At 44.4% G+C, this 22,771-nt stretch overlaps 3 protein-coding genes across 3 annotated transcripts; 2 read left to right on the top strand and 1 right to left on the bottom strand.

The window, feature by feature from the left end:
* Window positions 1-646: 646 nt before the first annotated feature.
* On the bottom strand, window positions 647-3,581 carry LOC101785140 (protein SDE2 homolog). Its single transcript, XM_004969497.4, has 3 exons — window positions 2,874-3,581; window positions 1,813-2,377; window positions 647-999 (listed from the first exon to the last, which is right to left on the bottom strand). Exons 1-3 carry the CDS (start codon window positions 3,503-3,505, stop codon window positions 838-840), a joined length of 1,359 nt encoding a protein of 452 aa, XP_004969554.1. The 5' UTR covers window positions 3,506-3,581; the 3' UTR covers window positions 647-837.
* A 136-nt stretch (window positions 3,582-3,717) lies between these two features.
* LOC101784744 (beclin-1-like protein) lies at window positions 3,718-10,422 on the top strand. Its single transcript, XM_012845763.2, has 10 exons — window positions 3,718-4,053; window positions 4,882-5,231; window positions 5,375-5,545; window positions 5,990-6,114; window positions 6,566-6,614; window positions 7,026-7,178; window positions 7,309-7,394; window positions 8,448-8,519; window positions 9,455-9,604; window positions 9,970-10,422. The coding sequence occupies exons 1-10, from the start codon at window positions 3,933-3,935 to the stop codon at window positions 10,142-10,144; spliced, it is 1,452 nt and encodes a 483-aa protein (XP_012701217.1). The 5' UTR covers window positions 3,718-3,932; the 3' UTR covers window positions 10,145-10,422.
* A 443-nt stretch (window positions 10,423-10,865) lies between these two features.
* On the top strand, window positions 10,866-16,552 carry LOC101784059 (long chain acyl-CoA synthetase 4). Its single transcript, XM_004969495.4, has 19 exons — window positions 10,866-11,423; window positions 11,703-11,766; window positions 11,882-11,971; window positions 12,106-12,162; window positions 12,571-12,619; window positions 12,792-12,868; window positions 13,231-13,270; window positions 13,356-13,450; window positions 13,651-13,818; window positions 13,894-14,004; window positions 14,084-14,171; window positions 14,396-14,462; window positions 14,545-14,620; window positions 14,723-14,840; window positions 14,951-15,199; window positions 15,482-15,621; window positions 15,726-15,908; window positions 16,023-16,142; window positions 16,245-16,552. Exons 1-19 carry the CDS (start codon window positions 11,263-11,265, stop codon window positions 16,278-16,280), a joined length of 1,989 nt encoding a protein of 662 aa, XP_004969552.1. The 5' UTR covers window positions 10,866-11,262; the 3' UTR covers window positions 16,281-16,552.
* Window positions 16,553-22,771: the final 6,219 nt, after the last annotated feature.

Genomic DNA, 22,771 nt, shown 5'->3' with positions numbered 1-22,771 from the left:
GTAGCGGCTTGCCCTTTTCATCTGCCCACGTTTCATGTGCAAAGTTAAAAAGAGCATATCAGAACAGACCTAAACTAAAAAACTACTTGAGCACGTCAATATCCTTCCCATCCAAACCATGACCGATCCGAGGAGCTCTTATACCTAAGAGGCACAACAAGTGCAGATATCATACAAGACAAGTGGCGGCTTGCCCTTTTCATCCACCCGCATTTCATGTGCAAAGTTAAAAAGAGCATATCAGAACAGACCTAAACTAAAAAACTAGTCCAGACTAAAATTCATATCACATTGAATATTCGGAGGCTAATTAGGAGGAGTAAACATGAGCTGATTATAAAACTAATTATACATATGAAGGCTAATTCCCGAGATGAATCTATTAAGCCTAATTAATCCATCATTAGCACATAAATACCGTAGCACCACATTGTCAAATCATGGACTAATTAGGTTTAATAGATTCGTCTTGCAAATTAACCTCCATTTGTACAATTAATTTTATATTTAGTCTATGTTTAGTACTCCATCCGTACAATTAATTTTATATTTAATCTATGTTTATTACTCCTAATCAGTATCAGATGTCAGTATCTAAACATTCGAATTTTAGGAGTTCCTGAGGAACCAAACGGGGCCTCAATGCTTATGGCTTGGAGTGGTATTAGTAACAAACATCGAGCTGCTGTTAATATACAGACACATCTCATTAATTTCCAAAGCCAAGTTAAAGGCTTATGATACATTACAACAGACTCCAGTATCTTCAAATACAACTTGAACATTACATTTTTGTTTCCTTAATCGTTGAACTTGTTATATGTTTGCTACTACTGCTCACTTTCCCCCAGCGGCAGGCTTTGCGAGCAGCTTCTTTGGTAGCTTGTCCAGTGGGGTTGTCTTCAGAAGGAAAAGTCGTGCAGCTCGCTCCTGCAAAGTTCCACCACACTTTAGTCCGCGAGTTTGTAGCTCCATCTTGAGCTTCTCCAAGCCAAGAGTCTATAAAAAGACAATAACAAAGTCAATGATGTTAGCAGTCAGAGAAACCGAAGTGAGGCAGAGTCGATACAGAAAGTGAAAACAATGATTAAAAAAACCCAGACCCTTCAACATAGTACATTATATGGATAGATTTCATATGGAAAAAGGGAGGGCAAACAGGAATCCAGTGAGCTGTGCTCACATTGCCAGATACTATATGGAGAAATGAGGTCCGCAAAACAATAAAAATCAAATGGATTCTATTGTAGTAAAAAATAAATGGTCAAATTATTTTACATGTGCGTACAAGAAAAACAGAATGAAGCATGGGGACTGATGCAGTGATTTAAATGGCCATTCTCATCGTTGCAGATTACACTTTGTATGTTAAAGATATTTACATACAGTGATTACCCATTAATTTCCTAGGCAATCCTGTTTGCCAATTCGTATGAATATAAGTTAGATGAGAATTAGCAGAGTTGATGACCCAGTGTTTGTCGGGTATTGAAGGGCTATACAAGTTAAAAAGTGCTATTAAGATTGACCTGGTACCAGGAAGTGGTCTGGGATTTAAAAATACCATCGAGTTATGATGACACCATAGTACCATCAATGGGCCCTAGCAATTGAACTGCTATTGAGTTCCTGAACCCCGCAAAAGAGGTAGCTACTATCCTAAAAAGTAAATGTATGGTTCTAATTTATAACAGCCATTACTTAAGAAAATGCATGCCTAGTGCAGAGCTACTATGTAATCATGGTAACAAAAAAAGTATTTCTAACCTACAAAATACTATTTCCAGTCTAGTGAAAAAATACACAGCATACCTCCAATTCTGCAGCTGAACTATACTTTGCCAGGTCTAATGGTTCTGAAGGAGAAGATTTGTTTACATCAGCAGATTCTTCTACTTGAGGCACCTCTGGGTTGTTTTGATTTGATGCAGCTGAAACAGTGTTACCCACATCTGCTTTCACTTCGTCTAAAGCCGCTGAAGCAGTGTTATCCACATCTGCTTTCACTTCATCTGATTTCTCAGAAATGGGCTGATCCACCATTCCAACTTCAGTTTCCACACTACCATCAGATTCAAAATCACCACCTTCAGCCTCTGATCTCATTGTTAGTTCCACAATTGACTGAACACATTTTCCGTTTTCTTCTGAATCATTGTGCCCGGACTTTTCACCTGAGGACTCTCCTTCTGAATGTGACCCAGAAACTGAACCCAGATCATGCTTCTTGTCGTCACTTTTGCTGGATCCATTCGAGCAATTCCCATCATCAAGAACTATAGATTTGGCATCTGTGCCCTCATCACCTTCTCTATCCTCATCATCCTCATCACTGTCACTATCGCTTTCATCATCTTCTACCTTATTCTTTCCCAACCTGCACAATCCAATTAAATCAGGCACTTCACAACACAGACTAGAATAACAAACACTCAGCCATTGTCAAGTGAACTTAAGTTAAGTAGCTACTTGAAAACAATCTGCAGACTTGCAGACACAACTTTCTTTACACCCAATCATCCCATAAACAAACTTAAATTTGCAGCTTACCAGAGCAATTATCAAATCTGACATGTTTAGATTTGAGAAAACCTAATATGAAATGCCTCTTGCACATAACTTTACTCACACAAATTCGGGAGTATTAGTATTAGACAGGACACCAATCAGGTAAACATGTATACATTGCAATTAACATCCCAGGGCAACAGAATAGAACAAGCTTGGCATTCAGTTAACAACTTGGCATATTTCCCAAATGAAATGAGTACCGATGATACTGGATATAAATAGCTCCATTAAGGCGATGAAAGGTTGATTTTCCAAATGAACTGCAATTGAATCAACATGCTGAAGGATTGGATGCTACTCACCAAATCCTAAGCTTCTTGGAGTCTGCCCCAGGGGGCGGCTTAGGCGCGGTCTTCCTCTTCCCAAGAGATGCACGCACGGATTCCTCAACAGCGTTGACGCAGATCTCAGCATCCTTGCGGAACTTCTCAAGGTACTTGTCCACCTCGGCAGCTGAGGGCCCTTTGCCGCGGCCCGCCTCCTTGGCCTTTTTCTTGATGAAGTCCTCGGCGAGCTTCTCGAGCTGGCGGTCCGCGGCCTCGGCCTTCCATTCCTCGAGGCGGCGCTCGGCGTTGACGTGGCGGAGACGGCGGCCGTTGATGTCGCGGCAGGCGTCGAAATTGCTGGTCTTCTTCTGGCCTGCCTTGGAGGCGGCCCCTCTGAGAAGGGAGCCGAACCCGCCCTTGCCTCCCCGGAGGCGGAGGAGCGCGGACGCCGAGGGGAACTGTCCGTAGGCGGCTGAGGTGAGGACGGCGGAGGGCGAGACGTCGAGGCGGCCGGTGACGAGGCGGAGGGCGGCGGCGGGAACGCGGGAGAGGGACGCGACGGCGTCGAGGAGCGCGGCGCCGGAGACTGTGGGCGTGGTGAAGCGGAGGCAGCGGGTGCGCCCGTCGAGGAGCCGCACCAGGATCTGGTACTGGGGGGCCTCTGCCATGGCGGACGGCGGTGGCGCACCAAACCCTAGCTCTCGCCGACGTCGTCGAAGAGAGAGAGGGAGAGGAAGAGAAATTTTACCAGAAGACGTCTTATAACGGCATCAAGAGGAAGATACCGCCTTCCAACCCACCGACAGGCGGGGCCCATGTACTCTGCTCCGTTGTCGGTCCCACACGTCAGCTACGCGGTGCTCTTCGCGAGCCGTACGGACTGGCCCGGTTCCGTCCGCGTCTTCTCCCGGCGGAGTCCTGGTCGCCTGGTCGGCATCGCCGCCCGCCCGCCCCCACCCCAACCTCCTTCCTCCGATTCTATCTCCCCTCGTGCGCGGCGGGAATCGCAGATAAAAGCAGCTTCGGAGTCCGCGGAACGGAAGGCCGTTCGGTTCAGCAAGGAGTCCGGCCAGTGAGAGCGTGGTACCCGGCGAGATGAAGCACCTGGCCGGTGGCAAGGGCGGCGCGGTGGGCCGACCTGTGCCGCGGTTCAGGTGCCAGGAGTGCCACGGCGCGCTTGCCGTCGTCGGGGTCGCCGACAGGCTCCCGCCCTGCGGTATACTTGTCGCCCATCCGAAGATACTACCTTTACCACCATCCCGCTATTAAGCCCATCGATTCGAACCTAGCCGATTTCACGATCAATTCTCGGATGATAGTAGCATGAGGAATTAGGCAGCATTTGAATTCCCGATAACTGCACCTGCATTTTTCTAATGGGATGCACTAAGTTGTAATCGTTTCTAGAAATTGCAGTGGTTTTGGGTGCGATTTGGATAGTGGCAGGTTTACAGTGCTTAGTGAGCTCATAATAGGGATTGGAAATTCCACCGATTGAATTGCACTTTGTGTGGCGGACAAGTTGAAGTCATATACCTTTCATTTTTCGTTACAGATTTAACTGGAAATTAGCAAGTATCCATGAGCCACATCATGGTGCTGATGTTGCATATTTATGTTGTGTCAAATTTGCTTCTCATTGCACTGTTCTCTTGCTTTGTTGTGGAGCAGAGGTAGTCACACACAATGGAACCTGCATGACCACATTCAGGATAAGCTAAAATATTTATCAAGAGTTGGGCATATGACTCAATTAGGAACATAGTTATAATTCTTTTGTTGATCTGGGAAAAGAGTAGCTGCCTTGATCTTACAGCTAGCAATTCTTCATTGTTGTTGTTTTGGTGATGCTAAAAACTGGAATTTCTTTAGTTGCCAATTAGGTTAAATGATTCAGTTATTCCAATGCATTGCTAAGACCAGGATTGCCATTTGCAATTTGCCTTTTAAGCTTTACTTGATACAGAATTTTGTATCACAGATTTCTCCTCTGCAATTTTGTGATAGTGGTGGCTCTTACCTTCTGTGCCGTTAATGGATGCAGGTATGCATGCATCTGCTGTTATTATGGGCACAATCAGGATGGATAATTCTTATGTAGTATTATCGAAGAAGGACAGACCTAAAGGTCTTGGAATTCCCCCACGGCCACCAACTTCAGCATCCACACATATTGAACCTAACCAACGAACAAGGGTGATAGAGGACTCATATATTATGCTTCCACCTTCTACTGCTTCCATATACAAGACATCTTCCTCTGAAGAAGATGGTGCACAGCTGCTGCCACCAAGTGTAAACTCCAGTAGCTCTTCACTAGGAAATAATTCTGGATTTTTCTCTAGTGCAACTGTATTAAAAAGAGCATTTGAGATTGCTACCTCACAAACTCAGGTACTACTGCCTGCTTAAGATGTGTAGATATTGATTGTGTGAGCGTTGCTATTGCTGTCATTCATTTTTCTGCATGGTTGTGCTATTCAGTCATTGCATTATCTTTTGTGCTAATGATTTAATGATCTAACTATCTTGTGCAGGTTGAGCAGCCACTTTGTCTGGAATGTATGAGAGTTCTTTCTGATAAGATGGATTTTGAGATTGAAGATATTAATTATGATATTAAAGCTTATGAGGCTTGTCTTCAAAATCTGGAGCAAGAATCCTACAGCATCCTCAGTGAAACAGATTTTCAGAATGAGAAACAAAAGGTGACCATGCCTGTTGGCATATAAGATTTGATCATAAACTAATTAATGAAGTTGGAGAATACAGAGTTTACTATTTAGTTTGTATATGTGATGCATTTTTTCCACCTACATGAAAAAAGATGATACCAGAAGCTAATTAATGAGGTTGGAAGATGAAGAATATGTAGCAACAGAACATGGAAATCGAATTAGATATTTTCGCTGTATCATATTAAATAGCATGAAATGAGAAAGTATACCTTTTTTTGAAATGTACAATATTGCTCAATCAGCTAACAGTCATTATGGAATAACCAAACATAAGCTATCGACTTATGGCAGAATATACTGGAAGGCATGTTCATATTACCAACCTTATTGCAAAAGCTACAAGAATTGTTTGTTGGTATCTGTAAGTTGTAATACTTTTATAAATTCCATTTGTATTCTGTTCTGCCATTTCAGATTGATAAAGAAGAAAAGAAACTTAAAGCTGATATTGAAGAAGCTGAAAAGCAATATTCAGAAGTTATTTCTGAGATGAAAAATCTTGAAACAAAATCTAAACAATTTGAGGAATTGGAAGAGCGGTTAGTATTTTTTTCCTCCTTGCCATTTTTATTTCAGGCATCCTCTTGTAAATTTTTAAGTTTGTCTACAGGCTTCATTGTCTTAATCATTTTTATTTATTACTTGGCACTGACAGTAGCAGTAGGCGCTCCATCTCTAGATCATGCTTGCATCGTTTCATGTTTTTCTTGCTTTCCTTTGTTTGTTTTCTGGAAACAAGAGGTTGAGCAATATTGCACCCACTTATTCACAGAAAATGATAAATAGTTTGCTGTTACTATAAATAAAACATTCCATATAAATTGGCGCCAAGAGATACCACCACTGGAGAATTGTTATCATAGGAATATTGTTTCGCCAATTGCCACAACAATTATTCAGTTGTTTGCACAGTCTGCAGTGTTTGGTTAGCTCATGTTGTTTATAAAGCTTCAACTGTTAAGCAAAGCTTATGTGTCATATTTTTGGCAGGTATTGGCAAGAATTCAACAGCGTTCAGTTTCTGCTGACATCTCATCAGGTATACTCATTACAGGTCATACGAATATGGATATCTACTTGTCAGGCTAGCAATGCGCCGACCTAGTGTTGTCATACTTCAAGATGTGTTGACACCTTACTGAAATGTATAGACAGTTAGACATGCATTGGTTCTATATCAGTGAAAGCTCACAGTTTACCAAATCTATGCTAATTTTATGATCTTATATTTCTATCGTATTAATAAATTGCTTACTAAAGCCAATGATGTTTATGCAATGTGTGTATTGCCTGCATTGTTATGTTTCATAGTGCCATCTTGTTTGCAAATAGCAGCACAAATCATGATTCCTTATCTATATGCATGTTTTCCGATGATTGAATTTTTTTCTAATGTTTTCTTCTGCTACTAATAGTTTACTACCTGAAAATTTGTCACTTCACTATTCAGGAAGAAAGAAATGCCATTTCGGCCAAAATAGAAGATTATCAGACCCACTTGGAAATGTTAAAGAGTACAAATGTTCTGAATGATGCATTCAACATTTCTCAATATGGAGTATTTGGAACAATAAATAATCTCCGTCTTGGACACACTCATGTGGTAGGTATCCTAATTGCAAAATGCAAAGATAAGACTTTGGTTCACTACATTCAGTGCTTCTTCTACATTATATTCGAGGCACACTTCAAGAAGAGCTATTTGATTTGAATCTATGTCACTCTTATCTTAGGTTGAGTGGGATGAGATAAATGCTGCTTGGGGTCAGGCTGCCCTTTTGTTGCATACCATGGCTCAGTATTACACCCCGAAATTTCAGTATCCTTGGCACATAATGATGTTTTTCTATCAAGTTTATGTACCTATCATTCTTTTGAGAACTATATGCCACCTGTCTTGATGCATTTTACTAGGTTGACCATGTCGATCATGTTTTGTTTGTTCTGGTTATGTTGCTGTGTATACCCAAATATATTTTGGCTTGGAGAAGCTATCTCCAGCAGCCACCTCCTCTGTTGGGGCGCTTATCCAAATATATTTTAGCTCTAATAAGCTCAGTCGAGCAACCTCTCCTCCTATTAGGGGTGTGCTACTGCCAAGGATAGTAGTGAAATAGTATGTATATTTCTGTTAAAGGTAGTTGACTAGTATGTATAAGTTTAGTTCGCAGACTAACTTGACATACCTTTGTCATGCCGCAGTTATCAAGGCAGATGTTTTGTCGATTGCCACATTTGTCCATGGGTTCGTTTTACTAGCCACACTATGTTTAGCCCCCTAGGTCCCATGTGTCACAAACTCAGTTTTTTTTACTAATTTGCCACAACTGTGGCTAGGAATATGTTGAGCATACTTTGTCGCACCTATTTGGTTCATGTTCATAGCTTGCCACACTTATCTTGCCACCATAATTTTGTGGCAGAAAATAGGTCAGTGACAAATGGATCGAGGTGAGGCGAAAGTTTGGCAAGCCAAATTGTGGGCGGTTAACTAAACATATGCCATGGCTGGTTAAACTTGGCAGCTTAATGTTTAGGTAACTGCAGTTAGGAGTCACAAGCCAATCATGCTCAACCCCCAAACAGGGCTGTGGCTATTGTATAATCTGCATGAACGGAAAATATTTTTTTAAAAATTAAAAGATGGTGCTGGGTGGTTGGGTTGAATACATATTGTAGCATGTTTGGTGACCATTGTTCATTTTTTGTGTCTATTTTTCTCTCACAGCAGCATTAGCATTATAAGTGCAGGTGTTTTATCGCTTAGTTGCATCTTTTACTTCATTGATATTTAGATGGTAAACCTTAATACTTAGCATGCTACAATTGTTCTAGGAGAATTGTGCTTTTGAATTCCTCAAGGTTTGCATAGATACCGGATCAAGATTCACGCTATGGGAAGCTATCCAAGAATCACGGACATCAATAACAAAACACATAAACTGTAAGCTCTCTGCTGGCAAATGTACTCTCTGTGTTCACCCCTATCCAGATGATTTGTGCTTCAGTGTTCCTCGATAGTCACTTGTCTATGATTCATAATAATTGGGAAAAGTCCATTTACTACCTGGAATGATTCAATTTGAACATTTGATCCCCTTAACTTGTTTGACTCTTTTTACTCCCCCAGACTATCTAAACTGGTCCAACCTACCCCCTAATGAAAGTTCTTGTATTTGTTTCTCCCTGGACAAGTTCAGTATTTAGTTCAAATTTTTCTCTGGTGACAGATGATTACAAAATCTATGTCAAAAAATACTTTCAGAAAGTATCAGATGCTTCTAACCTACTCGTATGAAAATAACCACAAAAATGTATGATATGTTTTTTACCATAGGTATATATGTCAGCTACTCAGCTATCACCCCACAAAATTCGAACCTAAATTCAAAAGTATGAGGAGAAACAAAAAAGACATTTCATTAGAAGGGTAGATTGGGGCAACTTAAATAGTTAAGGGGAGCAAACACGAGATGAATTTTTTTCTAGGGGGGTCAAGGCGTCAAGCAGACAGTGAATTGTTTTGGGTAGTAAAATGATTTTTTCCTAATAAACTTATTTGATATCTGATTAACAAACCTTGTGCAGTAAGACATGTAGACGGATATGCATGTTTTATCGAGGTGATATAATGATTATGCAATTGGTTCTTTGTTTCGGCATCAAATCAACATGAAAAATTCTTTAAAGAAGTAATTAAGTGTTGTAGTACACTTCAAATTTTAACTTCATATGAAAACTATGTTAGAAGAAACCAATTATTCCTTCTATTTGTTGGAAGATTGCTTTGGTCTTTTTCTGCATTTTCTGTTCACCTTGAATTGGCAGTGCAAATTTATCATGCTTTGGGTGTGAATAAGTTGCATGGTTTATATTCAGGTTTGGTCCAGCAAATGTGTTGTTCAGCACCCAATATGATGAAGCCATGAAATGGTTTCTGATGTGCCTGCAAGAGTTTGTTGATTTTGCTGTAAGTTTGGATAAAGAGAACAACGTTCCACCTGACGAGTTATTGAAGCTCCCCTATAAGTAAGATTTTCTTGGAACACTAGTGTTCTCGTATTATGTACACTTCACTCACACATCAGAATCTCTATTTATTCTTATGACATACCTTTATTTCTCAACTGCACCTAAAGAAATATTTCCTTCACTGAAGATTCCCATCTGGTGTTCACTTTGTTCAAATGCATTGTGATTCAATTGTAACAACTAAATACTGAGATATGGTTTCGGTGTCTGTGATCTCTTTTTCTTTATTCTGTTTGTTGTAGCGTGCATGCAGGAACTTCGTTATTTTGCTACAAGCTTGACAGTTAACAAAAACTTGGAAAATATCTTATATCCGTAGTGTTGGCCATATTGTTGCTAATTAAGATTACTTGGTTTCACAGGATTGATGGTGACAAAGTAGGGGGCTACAGGGTCGTCCTAGGTGATTTCAATACAAGGGAGAATTCGACAAAGGCGCTGAAGAACATGCTCCGCGATTTGAATTGGGTTCTCTTCTGGTTTATCGGCACCACAAGCTTTGCACTGCCCTCGGGAGCATTGCACACGCAGATATGAGGTTTCGTCTAGCTTGAACAGTTAGATACTTATATTAGCATAGTTTCAGTACATGCTGAATTACTGACCCCCTAGGAGCTGATTTTAGTCCCCCAACCCCCATAGCGACAATACGACGCATTTGATGTTACATAACTAGCATGTATATTTTAAAAAAAAACTTTTGTCACTCGTTGCTTGCAAACTGCTCCTGTTCTTTATGTGCTCAAGACTTTTTTCCCCTCAGAAAACTGGACAGGCCAGGAGCTGTGCCATTCAATTGATAAGATGGAAAAGAATGTTCTGTTGTGGTATTGTTTAATACTCCTTGGACGGAATATGAGCGAAACTGAGATAAGGCGTATCGAAAAGAAATTAATTAAGGAGATATTGCGAATCTTTTTCCCCAAAAAAGAAACAACTCACGGAAATCATCCGAGGCGATCGAGACAGCTGAGGGTATGTTCAATTTGTGCTTCTAGAATTAAAGAAAAAACCTGCCCACCATCCCTGCGCGCAGTTATCATGGATTCATGGTCGCAATGGGATCGGAGTAATGGCCCGGTGGGCCTGTCCCATCCGTGCAGCGCCCACCACCACTCATCAACCGCCTGCCCGCAGCTAACAACCGTTGAACCGAAGCGATCCTCCTCGCGCTGTCAACGACGATTTCCACACCGCAAAGAAATTCCACGCCGCGCGCCGCACGCCTTGGCCCGATCAAACTCCACGAGCTCCTCCACCGCCCCGTCCGGTCCGGATCGCCATGCCGTACCGGTCCGGATCGCCGTGCCAGATAAACAAACCCGTCGCGCCTGCCGTGACGCACCGGAGCAGCCACGTCTGAAGTCTCAAGTCTCAAGACTCTCAACCCATATTGGCGATCGGCGCGCGGTCGTGCGGGCCTGCGGGGGATACAAATACGGGCGGGCTCTGGCTCTGGCTCTGGCTCCGTAGCAGGTCGTGGGATTTTTCGTTCGAGCTCGGGACTCGGGCCTATTGGTGTTGTGTTGGGAACCGCCACTCGCCCCGCCCCCGCGTCTCGCGTGATAAATTTCGTCGTGCCGCGTGTGCGCGCACGTAGGAGAAGGCCGCAGAGAAGGGGGGAAGGGCGAGAGCAGGGGAGGTACGGGGATCAGATGGTGGCGGGATCGATGAAGCACCTGGTGGAGGTGGAGGAGGGGAAGGAGGCGGCGGGCGGTGCGCCGTCGGCGGGGCCGACGTACCGGTGCGCCGCGGGGGGCAAGGGCGCCGCGCCGCCCGCCGTGCCGGGGCTCGACTGCTGCTGGGACATATTCCGGTGCGTTCCTCTTCTCGCCGCCGCCGGCGCGGCGGCGCGTGATCCTCCTCCGCTGCTCTCTCTATCTCCCTATCCTCCCCGCCCGCTCTGCATGGGTGTCGAATAGATAGATCTACTATAATATTCCCCTCGGGTTCGCAATGCCGGGTTTCAATCTGGAATTCTAGATCACCTTCACCACTGGCATCAGTTACCTCGTTTCTCTGAGAATTTTTTTTAATACGTCTTCAATCCGATGGTGACGTGCTCGTGCGCATGATGTGCCCCTTCTTTGTGCAGTTTGTCCGTGGAGAGGTGCCCCGACAACAGGATGCTGGGCCGCCGCGAAATTGTCGACGGGAAGGTTGATATCTGCGGGCCTCTCCCACCTGGTTCCCATGCCTACGTGCTAGTTATTACGGTTCTCTGCGTGTTACTGTTCCGCTGAATTCATTGGCGTCTCCGTCTCTTTGCTTCAGGCTGGCGAGTACACGTGGCTGACGTACAAGCAGGTATACGACACTGTGATCAAGGTCGGCGCTGCGATCCGGAGCTGCGGCGTCGGCAAGGTACAGATGACTGTTTAGATTATTGCTGCTCTGTGATCTTCCACACTGAGGAGCTGGGACAGTACCTCGTTCGTTCCATTATTCTCTGTTGGGCTGATGGGCTGCTGACATGACCCATGTCTGATTGTCTGAAGGGTGGCCGGTGCGGCATCTATGGGGCCAATTCGCCTGAGTGGGTTATCAGTATGCAGGTACGTTTATTATACCAATCATTCAGTATCCTAAGACGAATTACAGATATTGAGTCCACTTGCTGCTTTGTTTATTACTGCTTTACCAGATGTTTAGCCTAGAAGTGCTACTACTAAAACTTTCTTGTTCCACCAAAGAAAAAATGGCCAGAGCTTTTTCAACTTTTCAGTAAAGTGTTGGAAGTTATTGGAAAGTAATTCTTCTTTAGTCATAGTTCTAGACTTTGTCAATTGGTAATTGTTTGGTCCTTTTGGGGAGAACATATCTGGAAAACTTTGTGTAAATTTCTAACTCTACTGTCTTTTATGAATGTAGTCATGCATCTCTTTTTTCTTTGACCACACCACAAATTCCACGATGCTATCACTTTCTTACTTGTTGATTATGGCCCTTGCTTCATCGTGCAGGCCTGCAATGCCCATGGCATTTACTGTGTTCCATTGTATGACACCCTTGGTAAGTTTTTCTTGTTTCCTGGAGTAATGGAAACAAGTGACATTGTTCAGGATTATCATGTTTGCGAAGCAACTGTCCAATGACAACACATGTGTACACACACACGCACGCACGCACAAAGTTCCTTTTGGTTAGGCTGTTAACGATGTGCTGTCAACTTTTATGGTTGTAGGTGCCGGGGCAGTAGAATTTGTATTGTGCCATGCAGAGGTACAGATTGCTTTTGTCGAGGAAAAGAAGATTGGAGAGGTAGCTCCTTTACTGTGACATTTTATGACTTTCCACCCTAGTCAGCACAATAAAATTAATTGCATCTTACAAGTTGCCATTACGAAAATAAGACATGATTTTATCTCACATCACACCTGTATTTTTTCAATGATCTTTGCTGTGACTAAGAATGTTACCTTAGCAATCTAAAATCATTATTTTGCATTTCCCTTATAGCTTGATCACGAAAGCACATGACTAACATGTAGTATTTTGATTTATTAGAGTAATCCATATCACAGCGTGCATCTAACTTGCCCGCCTTATCGAGAATGTCTTGTACATATGCTTTCAGAGCCCCAGCGCAGCTTTTTGTTTGACCATTTCAATGAACTTTTCAGATGCTCAAGACATTTCCCAATGCGACCAAATTTTTGAAGAGTAAGTCTGAGAAATTTCTGGCTGTGCGCATAAGCTATACTATAGTGGATATGATTTACTGATAGTCTTTCATTTTTATTTTAAGCAATTGTGAGCTTTGGTAAGGTCAATCCCGAGCACAAAGAAAAAGTTGAACAGAATGGCTTGTCCATCTACTCATGGGAAGAGTTTCTGCAACTGGTAGGGTTCTCCTTCCTGACCAAATCATAGATGGAATATATGCTTTGTTACAAGTAAAAACTACTGCTATAAATATGAAGGCATTTTTTTCTGTTTCAAATTTCAACATTATATATTTTGTGGGATATTGTTGTTAGAATTTAGAAATACGACTTGATATATCCATTAGAATGATTAACCTTTTTCTGTTTTACCAACAGGGAGGTGAAGAGAAGTTTGAACTTCCACCAAAGGAAAAGGATGACATATGCACAATAATGTATACCAGTGGCACAACCGGTGATCCTAAGGGAGTATTAATATCCAACAAGAGCATCATTACCATTGTTTCAGCAGTAGATGAGTTCCTTATCAACTCAGGCGAGGAGGTAGGCCACTCATCTTTCGAATTTTGTTCCAATCTTGTCTCTTCCTTTTTACAAAATCTTATTTTGCTCCAACAGCTTCGCGAGGGTGATGTTTACATTTCTTACCTTCCACTTGCTCATATTTTTGACCGGGTGATTGAGGAGGTGTTCATTCACCACGGTGCTTCAATTGGATTCTGGCGTGGGGTAAGGACAGGAAACACATGCTGTTCTATGCTCACTACCTTTTTCATGAGCACAATTGATCATGAGCATTCTGTTTCAGGATGTAAAACTCTTGGTTGAAGACATTGGAGAACTTAAACCAACAGTATTCTGCGCTGTTCCACGTGTTCTGGACAGAATTTATGGAGGTACTGTAATTGAATTAATTATTTCTTTTTCCAACGAACCAACCAAGCACAAATCGACCACCTGAACTTTGAAGTAATCATAACACAATCTCTGCCAGCGAGGTGGTGCATGAATCGAAGATTTTTTTTACATACCCTGCATCAATCTGTTTGTACCATATTCAGTACTGTTATGTTATTCGAACAGAAATCAAAATAATGATGTTTATTACTTTGTGCTTCAGGATTGCAAAATAAAATTACAGCTGGCGGTTTCTTGAAGAAGACCTTGTTCAATGTTGCTTACAAATAGTAAGGCTGTTTTTAGTCTTAATCGGCGAGGTATATGTTAGTGGTGATCAGGCTCTGACTTTTACTGCAAATGATTGTGCAGCAAACAAGGTAATATGTTGAAAGGAAGCAAGCATGAAGAGGCTGCTGCAGTGTTTGACAAGGTGGTCTTCAGCAAGGTACAATGAAATGGCGAGAAGCTAGAATTTTAAATTACAAATTTATTTCTTATCCGTGATTTTTTTATACTTATTTAATTTGTCTCTTTGTACCATATATAGGTGAAACAGGGACTAGGTGGCAGGGTTCGGCTGATTCTATCCGGGGCCGCTCCCCTGTCTAGACATGTTGAGGAGTATCTACGTGTGGTGACATGTTCCCATGTTCTTCAGGGATATGGTATGCTTGTCGACACCAAAATATCAGTTCCACGATACAACAAAATTAAATCTTGAGCAGTTGTCCAAAATGTCTTGACAATCTGAATCGCCTATGCTTATTCTCTCTAGGACTCACGGAGACCTGTGCCGGGTCCTTCGTTTCCCTACCAAACAATATGTCCATGCTGGGAACCGTCGGCCCTCCGGTCCCATACGTCGAAGTACGCCTGGAATCTGTCCCTGAGATGGGGTACGATGCGCTGTCGAGTGAGATGCCTCGTGGGGAGATTTGCATAAGAGGGGACACTCTGTTCTCAGGGTACTACAAGCGAGAGGACCTCACCAAGGAAGTCCTGGTCGACGGTTGGTTCCACACAGGTATGCCCACGTCTTTACCAGAAAAGGGTGTCTGTCAAGTCTGCGTCACTGTTCATCAATGTGTTAAAAGTAGTAGTCCCCGAAAAAAAACGTGGGAGGGGCTTTCATAGCTCCTCTTGTCAACAAATTTATGGCTTGCATTCAAATCCCCTGAGACCGATAGCCTGTCTTGAAATTGGCTCAAACTTGTAATAGGAAAGATCTTTGAATTTTATTTTATAAATCCGGATATTTTTCTACGACTTCCATTTGTTCACTGCTAAATGTTACTATTTACCACAGGAGACATTGGTGAGTGGCAGCCCGACGGGAGCATGAAGATCATCGACCGCAAGAAGAACATCTTCAAGCTCTCACAGGGAGAGTATGTTGCGGTTGAGAATCTGGAGAACATCTTTGGTCAGACTCCTGGTGTTGATTCGGTACAGCTCAAAAACAACCTTCATCCACACACCTTGAGTGTTCTGCGGCAAATTATTTCAAAACATCCCATAATTTGTCCACTGATTTCTTATGGTATCTTCAGGTTTGGGTGTATGGCAACAGCTTCGAGTCGAGCCTCGTTGCGGTGGTGAACCCCAACAAGCAGGCTCTGGAGCGATGGGCAGAGTCCAACGGGGTAACTGGAGAGTTTGCCACGATTTGCGAGGACCCTAAAGCCAAAGAGTTCATATTGGGAGAACTAACCAAGATGGGCAAAGAAAAGAAGGTAAGGAACCTGGACGTCTGGAACACACCAATCAAACACCTATTGGAATTCTGCTGGTTCAGTGACCTCCGCAGCTAGATCTGACACGTCGTTCTCTTGATCATGGCACGACAGCTCAAAGGCTTCGAGCTCATCAGGGCCGTTCATCTGGACCCTGTGCCGTTCGACATGGAGCGCGACCTCATTACCCCGACGTACAAGAAGAAGCGGCCGCAGCTGCTGAAATACTACCAGGTAGGGCACACCTTCAGTTTCAGACTACCAGGTAACCTGCACTTGGACGGCCCATCCTCGCCAAGCTGACCTTCGTGTGGATTTTGTGACATTTGTCTGCAGAGCATCATTGACGGCATGTACAGGAGCATGAAATAGGGTCGTGTCGACTCAGTTGCGGGTGCAGCAGGGCACCGGAGAATCAAATGGACTGCCAGCTAGCGACCTCGGAAAAACTTTAACGTGAATTTGGCGCGCATGATGTTAACTTGTCATTGAAAAGTTGCATGATATTAGCTAGTTTATTGTTTTATTGTGAATTTGGCGTATATTAGCTAGTTGCATGAATTGGCGTATATAGTGAGCTGTCTGCACCCGTGTTGGTGTTTCCATCCAAAACAATACATCAGATATGCCTGTTAAGTGCGACATGCCTACTTCTGTTCGCATGGAAGGGGAGCCTGGTGAACCTCGCTTGCCTCCCTTCTTGCTCTACTTTTTCACTCGGTGCCATTCGCCGTTACGCGCGCTTGGCCGTTGGCCCGTGTTTGTACGGTTGGTTGGCCAGCGAGGGGAATTCCTTTCCTTGTAGTCTGTAGCGATGCAGCTTCACAGATTTGCCTGCAGGGATGTTTCAGCATCACCCGGTCAATTCTAGCATTCACTGCTGCGTCGCGCACACAGTTGAGTTGCCCGACGGCGACGCCCCGGTTAGGCGCAACGTGCCGTGCAGGCCAACAAGCTCTGTTTCTCCACGGCTCCTTGGGCAAGTGGGTAGACAATGACTAGTCGAGTAAGTGGCTAGAGGTTTTTTTTTGAACGAAATAAGTGGCTAGAGTTTCACCTTTTAGGAATTGTTCGGGTTGTCAGTTAGGCGGTTAGCAACGCAAGCATCAATGGCCATCCCTTAGTTTTAAGCGGCTGCTGGGGCCATGTTTAGTTTGTTTTCTCAGCTACTTAAAGGCAACCCACATAATCTGAAAACGCAGCAGTTTATCGCAGCATAAATCCCTCGTGTTCATAGCTTGTCCAGTGGTCGATGAGATCCAGAGCGATCCCAACAGTGGGCCTTATCAGACTGAAGCCCAGCTTTGGCCCGGACACTCGTCATTACTCACACGGGCTTCAACGTGGCCATCCCAGGCTCACTTGCGAATTTTTTTGTATTTTTATATTTTTTCTTTTACAAATTTGCAGAAATAAATACCCGAGCAAAAAATTAGCAGAACTAGACCTGTATCGCTAGTTGAAACAGCGGTAGGTTAAACAAAATTAACAGGTGTTACCGCCAGTTCAAACGGCGGTTGTTTGTGTGGTGTTGATGTGTAGCAGCGGAGGGGGAAGTTACCGCCGTTTGAAATGGTGGTAGCCGGTTCAAATGGCTACCGCCGTTTGAAACGGCGGTAAGTTCCCCTCCCACCATTCTGCCGGTGGCAGGAGGTGGAGCCACCTATAGCCGATTGAATAGCCGTTTCAACCGGCTATAAGTTTGAGTAATTTTTTTATTATTTTAATTTTGTGCAATTCTTTCTCTGAGTTAAAAAAATATAAAGTTAGATTGGAAGCACTAAATATTCGAATATGTTATTATTGGTTGCATTATGAAACTTCCTAATTTGAGAGAGATAGAGCGCTTCGAGGAAATAATTGTAATTGATTTAACTCTCGGCCATTAAATACATAGCTGTTTCTAGCTAAATTACAACATATAAAAATGAAATTTGTGTACAACATACGAACACCAACGACTCTAGACTGAACAATTAATTATAGATTGCAGTGGCATGTGCGGCACGGATGCTATCCTAAACGTGTGTTGTTGCTAAACCTAACATGCCTTAGGTAGTTGAAATAGCCGGGAATAGAGCCATCTCTATTTTCTAGTAGAATTGACTTTGTGAGAGCTGGGAGGACCCAGCCTCATAGTAGCCAGCACCCTAGAGGAAGGCGGTGACGGTGGGTGATCCTTGTTGTGGTGGTAGGGACACTTGCACCATGGATTGGTACAAATCAAGTCACTTGCGATGTTAACCACCCAAGGATTTGCATCAATTTCGGATTGAAAATCCTCACCGCTCGAGGTCAAAGATCTTGCACTTAAGGTAGTGGATGTATTAGCTTAGCAAGAGTAAGGAAGTAATAACATGACTCACCAAGCCATACGACCATCGAAAGAAACGCCGGCTTCCATCACCGTAGCCATCAAACAGCTGCACGACGCAAGCCACGCCATGGTGACACATTAGTCACGCATCATGGCGGTCGTCATAAGGCCTAAGGCAGTTTGGAGGGGGGCGTAGTTAGCCCTATCATACAGAGGGAAGTCGTCGAGAGGTGCCTCGTACTCCGTTGGGCCAAAAGAACGAACCTGGTCGAGTGATGGTGGGAATAGGAGCATCCCCTCCTCTTCCCCTCCTCCCACAACCTCTTCCTCTTGCGGATGCCATTGTTGTTCTTCCTACTCAGTGGTGTGGAAGGATACGGGAGAGGGAGGTTCATATAAGAAGTGTTGAGATAGAGATGCACTGTGCCCCCATTTGTTCAGTACTCCATCGTGTTCAATCATCCTAAAAAAGGTTAGATATAGGTTTTCTAGGTGCAAGGACGTAGGGCTCAGTGTGGAGTCCCATCTGCCTGAGAAGGTTCACGTTTAGCGTCATTGCAGTCTATTGTGTAGGCTTTTCAATGACGGTTCACGTCAACAGTGGATTAGCACTATTTGAGTACTGTACTGGCAGCAGAGCAGTATAATGGCAATAGTGTGAAATCTGAGTACTTGAAGCATCGAGATGAAATGTTATCACAGTACAATGGCATGTGAGGCGCCCAACATAACAAACCTAAAGAGCACTTTGCCTAGGATAAAATACCTTAGGTAATGTAAATTGGTGGATCATGACTAATGTTCTACTGGTGAATCGGGGAAGTTTTCCTATCCTCGCTATTTTGGAGGAATATTTTCCATCTTGCTTCTTCATGTTCTTCTATCACTCTTCTTCCTGGAGGAGTTGTGCCTGACGAGCTTTGAATTCTTCCTCCTGCCGTTTTAGTGCTGCCTCTCGAGCACCTAACTACTCACGCCGCCTCTGCAGTTCAATCTCCTTGCCCTTCAAACGGATCTGTTGTTGGCGGATGCGTCACTCTTGCTTTAGCCGAGCAAGACGTGCCGCCTCTCGAGCCTCTTCCAGCCTACCATAGTATTGACCTTTGGTCTCTAGCACCACTGGGATTATGCCCACCTCCCCTAAAGGCCTACTGTCGATCCATTCCATAAATGTGCAAGCCTGCATGTTGATTCGTGGTTAGTTCTAGGAACCGGTGCATAAAAAACATATTTAATATTTTTGTGAATGGATGGACCTTGAAATCATTATCAATGTCGGGACACTTGAAGTACCTACACCCCTTCTTCCCCCGAGATAATCGATCCTCCCATACTTGCAACCATGCACGGAAGCCACAGTGGCATTTGGGGCACTCATTCCATGGTGGAATCCCATTTTGCTCATCCCTCCACGACGACATTTCTTAAAGGGAGAAGTAACCTCACTACAAGTGTTGCATTTGGGTTGGAAAGTGGTAGTTGTGTGTTTGAACGTTGCTTGGACGTCTGTTATATAAAACGCTAGTGACATGGTCCGTGGACCATATCTATCATGGTAAACGAAAAAATCATGCATGGACATCATACCCTGCATCGGCCTACCTATCAAAGTCTCTGCACCGACCTACATAATATAGTCTGCAAAGGACCAGACATTATAGTCTACAACATCATACACATCATAGCTTGTACCGGCCTACAAAAGATAAAGAAGGCCCTATGGACTAAATGTGTCCTCGCTTGTGACGCACAGCACCAGGACCACGTCTCATAGCCCGCTGCGCTGCTCTAGTCTGTAGCTGGTTGTACACAAAGGGCTCTGGAGGGACAACCTCGCGAGCCAGACGTCCTGATGCATCTGCAACTGGTGTCGCGAACTCCTGCTTCGAACCCTGTGTCGGAGGCACTGGCGCCTCACCCAACTGCGAATGGCCTATCTCCTCAGCGTCGTAGCTGAAAAAGGACTCCACCCAGTTTGTACTCATCTTGTGTATATTGTCCTCTACAGAGTCGTCATCGGTCCCTCCATGGCCTGTGTACGCTGTGATCGAACCAAGAAGTGTTATTGTCAATTTCGATTCGTATTAGTAATGGAATAGAATGGATGTATTGATGACGCACCTATGTCGTCCACACGGAGTCCACGTGAAGACGATCCTCCTGCACTAAGTCCTCTGAAGTGCTGCGGCACTGTGTTATGAAATTATAAGTTAGTCCGACCAATTAGAGTACAATTGGTAAATGGAAAATAAGAAAGTAACGAATACATACTTGTGGGGGTGAAATACTATGGACCCAGCGCATAAATGGAAGGACCTGATCAAACTGCTGCTCAAGACGGAGCACGTGGAGGAGTAGGCGCCCCGAGGGAGGCTGCATGTGCCTATGGTGCAAAAGACGACGCGTGGTACGCTAGCCGTGGGTACAGCAGAAGACGAACCGTGGTGCTGCGTATGTGGTGCTGAAGATGAGCTGTGGTAGGCAGCCCATGGTCGAAGTAGAACGTTAGTGTCACCACCATGGCAGCTGACGGCCCACAGAAACCTAGTACAGAGGGCCGTGATTCTCTTGTACGTTGACTCGTGCTCGTGCGGGGTCATGTGCATGTAGTTCTCCATGCCGGTCCTCACCGTCGCCTGAACTGCTACAATAACATTGTACTAACGACAATTACATAGTTCAAGTTATGCACAAAATATTATGTACAAAGTGCAACATAACCCAATTCAGTATGAGTAGCAAATGATGCAGAAGCGTACCGTGATGTTGAAGTTCTGGTCCCTCGAACGCGGGTACATCATTATCAGTGGTGCGGTCTCCATCGGTGTCTGCCTGGGAACGTGCATGACGTGTGTTTGTGTCCTCGGTAAGTAACACTGCGGGTACGCTGTGAAAGCATCGTCGGAATGTAGAGGGTCCTCGTGCACTAAGTCCTCCAAAGTGTCCGCCACAACTCGATGTACAAAACCAGCTTCGGACCCCATTGCGCCGCTGGCCCACCACCCTGACGTGTCCACCTAACATATCCATCATCAACGGGTTAGAATAACGCAAAATCTTTATTAGACAAAAAATGATTAGATGGGACTTACATGTGCACGTTGGCCGGGATGATATGAGTCACTAAAACTGGGGAGTCCTGGTACCGATGAAACTGCCTCATCACACGGTGTACCGCGTACTCCTCAACGTGAATGTTGTACACCAGTGGATTCTTCGCCATCCATTACTCCCGGTCTCGTACGCACAACGAAGACAGCCCATGCGGGCACGAGCCTAGATATCCACTACGGTGTAAGGTGTCCACCTGATGTCGGTGTTGACAAGAGCGTCAAACTGCCCGACTAAGTCTGGGTACGACTTCTTCATCTGAACTCCAACCCACGATCCCTACAAAAAAAATATTTCACAATCAAAACTAGTACTTCAAATGTCAATGCATGCAACATATGAATGAGTACACAAAGTAATTGTAGGATTAGTATTGTACCTTTCTCAAGCACCACATGGACCCCATCGTGGGTCTGTCAACGTCGTCGTGGTCAACAGCCAACTTCGGGTAGGGTGCCATGTTAATTATGACCGACCTATCGGGAACCGCTCGTACGACCAAAGCTGAAGAAGCAACGAGCAACCAATAAAGATGGGCTTCATCGAGTTTACCTTACTATAGCCCATGCAAAACCCCTTATAGGTCGCCGCCAATACAGCTGAACCACAGCTGTACTGTGGAACCTCGTCAAGCAGGGCCTCCGCTATAGCCCTCGCATAAGGAAGGAGGTGCTTCAGCTTTGAGTTCCCCTGGGACGTGCAGAACATGATCCACCCAAACAGCCACAGTAAGTACGCCTCCAAGTGCCTCGCAACTGTGGCGTCCTCGGCGTCAACTCTCATGTAGTCGACCTCCACAACCATAGAAGTTAGTTTGTACATTCACAAACCTTAGCGATAAGGAAATGAAAATGCAGGTAAATAAATACTCACATTGAATTGCATGAGCCACTTCTTCATGGGTCCATGTGTCGAGCAGAAGGTGTAGTACGACAAGGCCTGATCGGTCCGCGGAACGTGGGCAAATCGGTCCAAAAGTTCCTCACACCAACTAACTGGCATGTCCTGCGCGCCAACAGCCCTGCCAGCACAAGGTAGTCCCAGTAGGAGCGACACATCCTGATGTGTAGGGGCCATCTCACCCACTGTGAGGTGGAACGTGCTCAGGCCATCAACAGTCAAGAAGAGCTGCTAGGAGTGACATGTCGAAGTGGAAACGTGTCGCCTTTTCCGCGCGCTTCACTCCTACGTCCATCATGTCTCCCTCAACCAACCTCGCTATCGGAAGGAGCCCCGCAGCACGTAACCTGTAGCATGGATAGCATTTATTATTTAAAAGAACACAATATTAGGAATGAAATTGAGTAAACTATGTAACATGTACCTCGGAATCCACCAAGCGTCGATCGGCATCGTCAACAGCGGCACACGTGTGCGAAGCATGCCGGGGTTGACACCCCATACGGTAGACCTGAATGACCAGTGAGCGGTGTCC

Source organism: Setaria italica, chromosome V, assembly GCF_000263155.2.
Source record: "Setaria italica strain Yugu1 chromosome V, Setaria_italica_v2.0, whole genome shotgun sequence".
Lineage (NCBI taxonomy): Eukaryota > Viridiplantae > Streptophyta > Magnoliopsida > Poales > Poaceae > Setaria > Setaria italica.
This window is presented reverse-complemented; position numbering and strand designations above follow the sequence as displayed.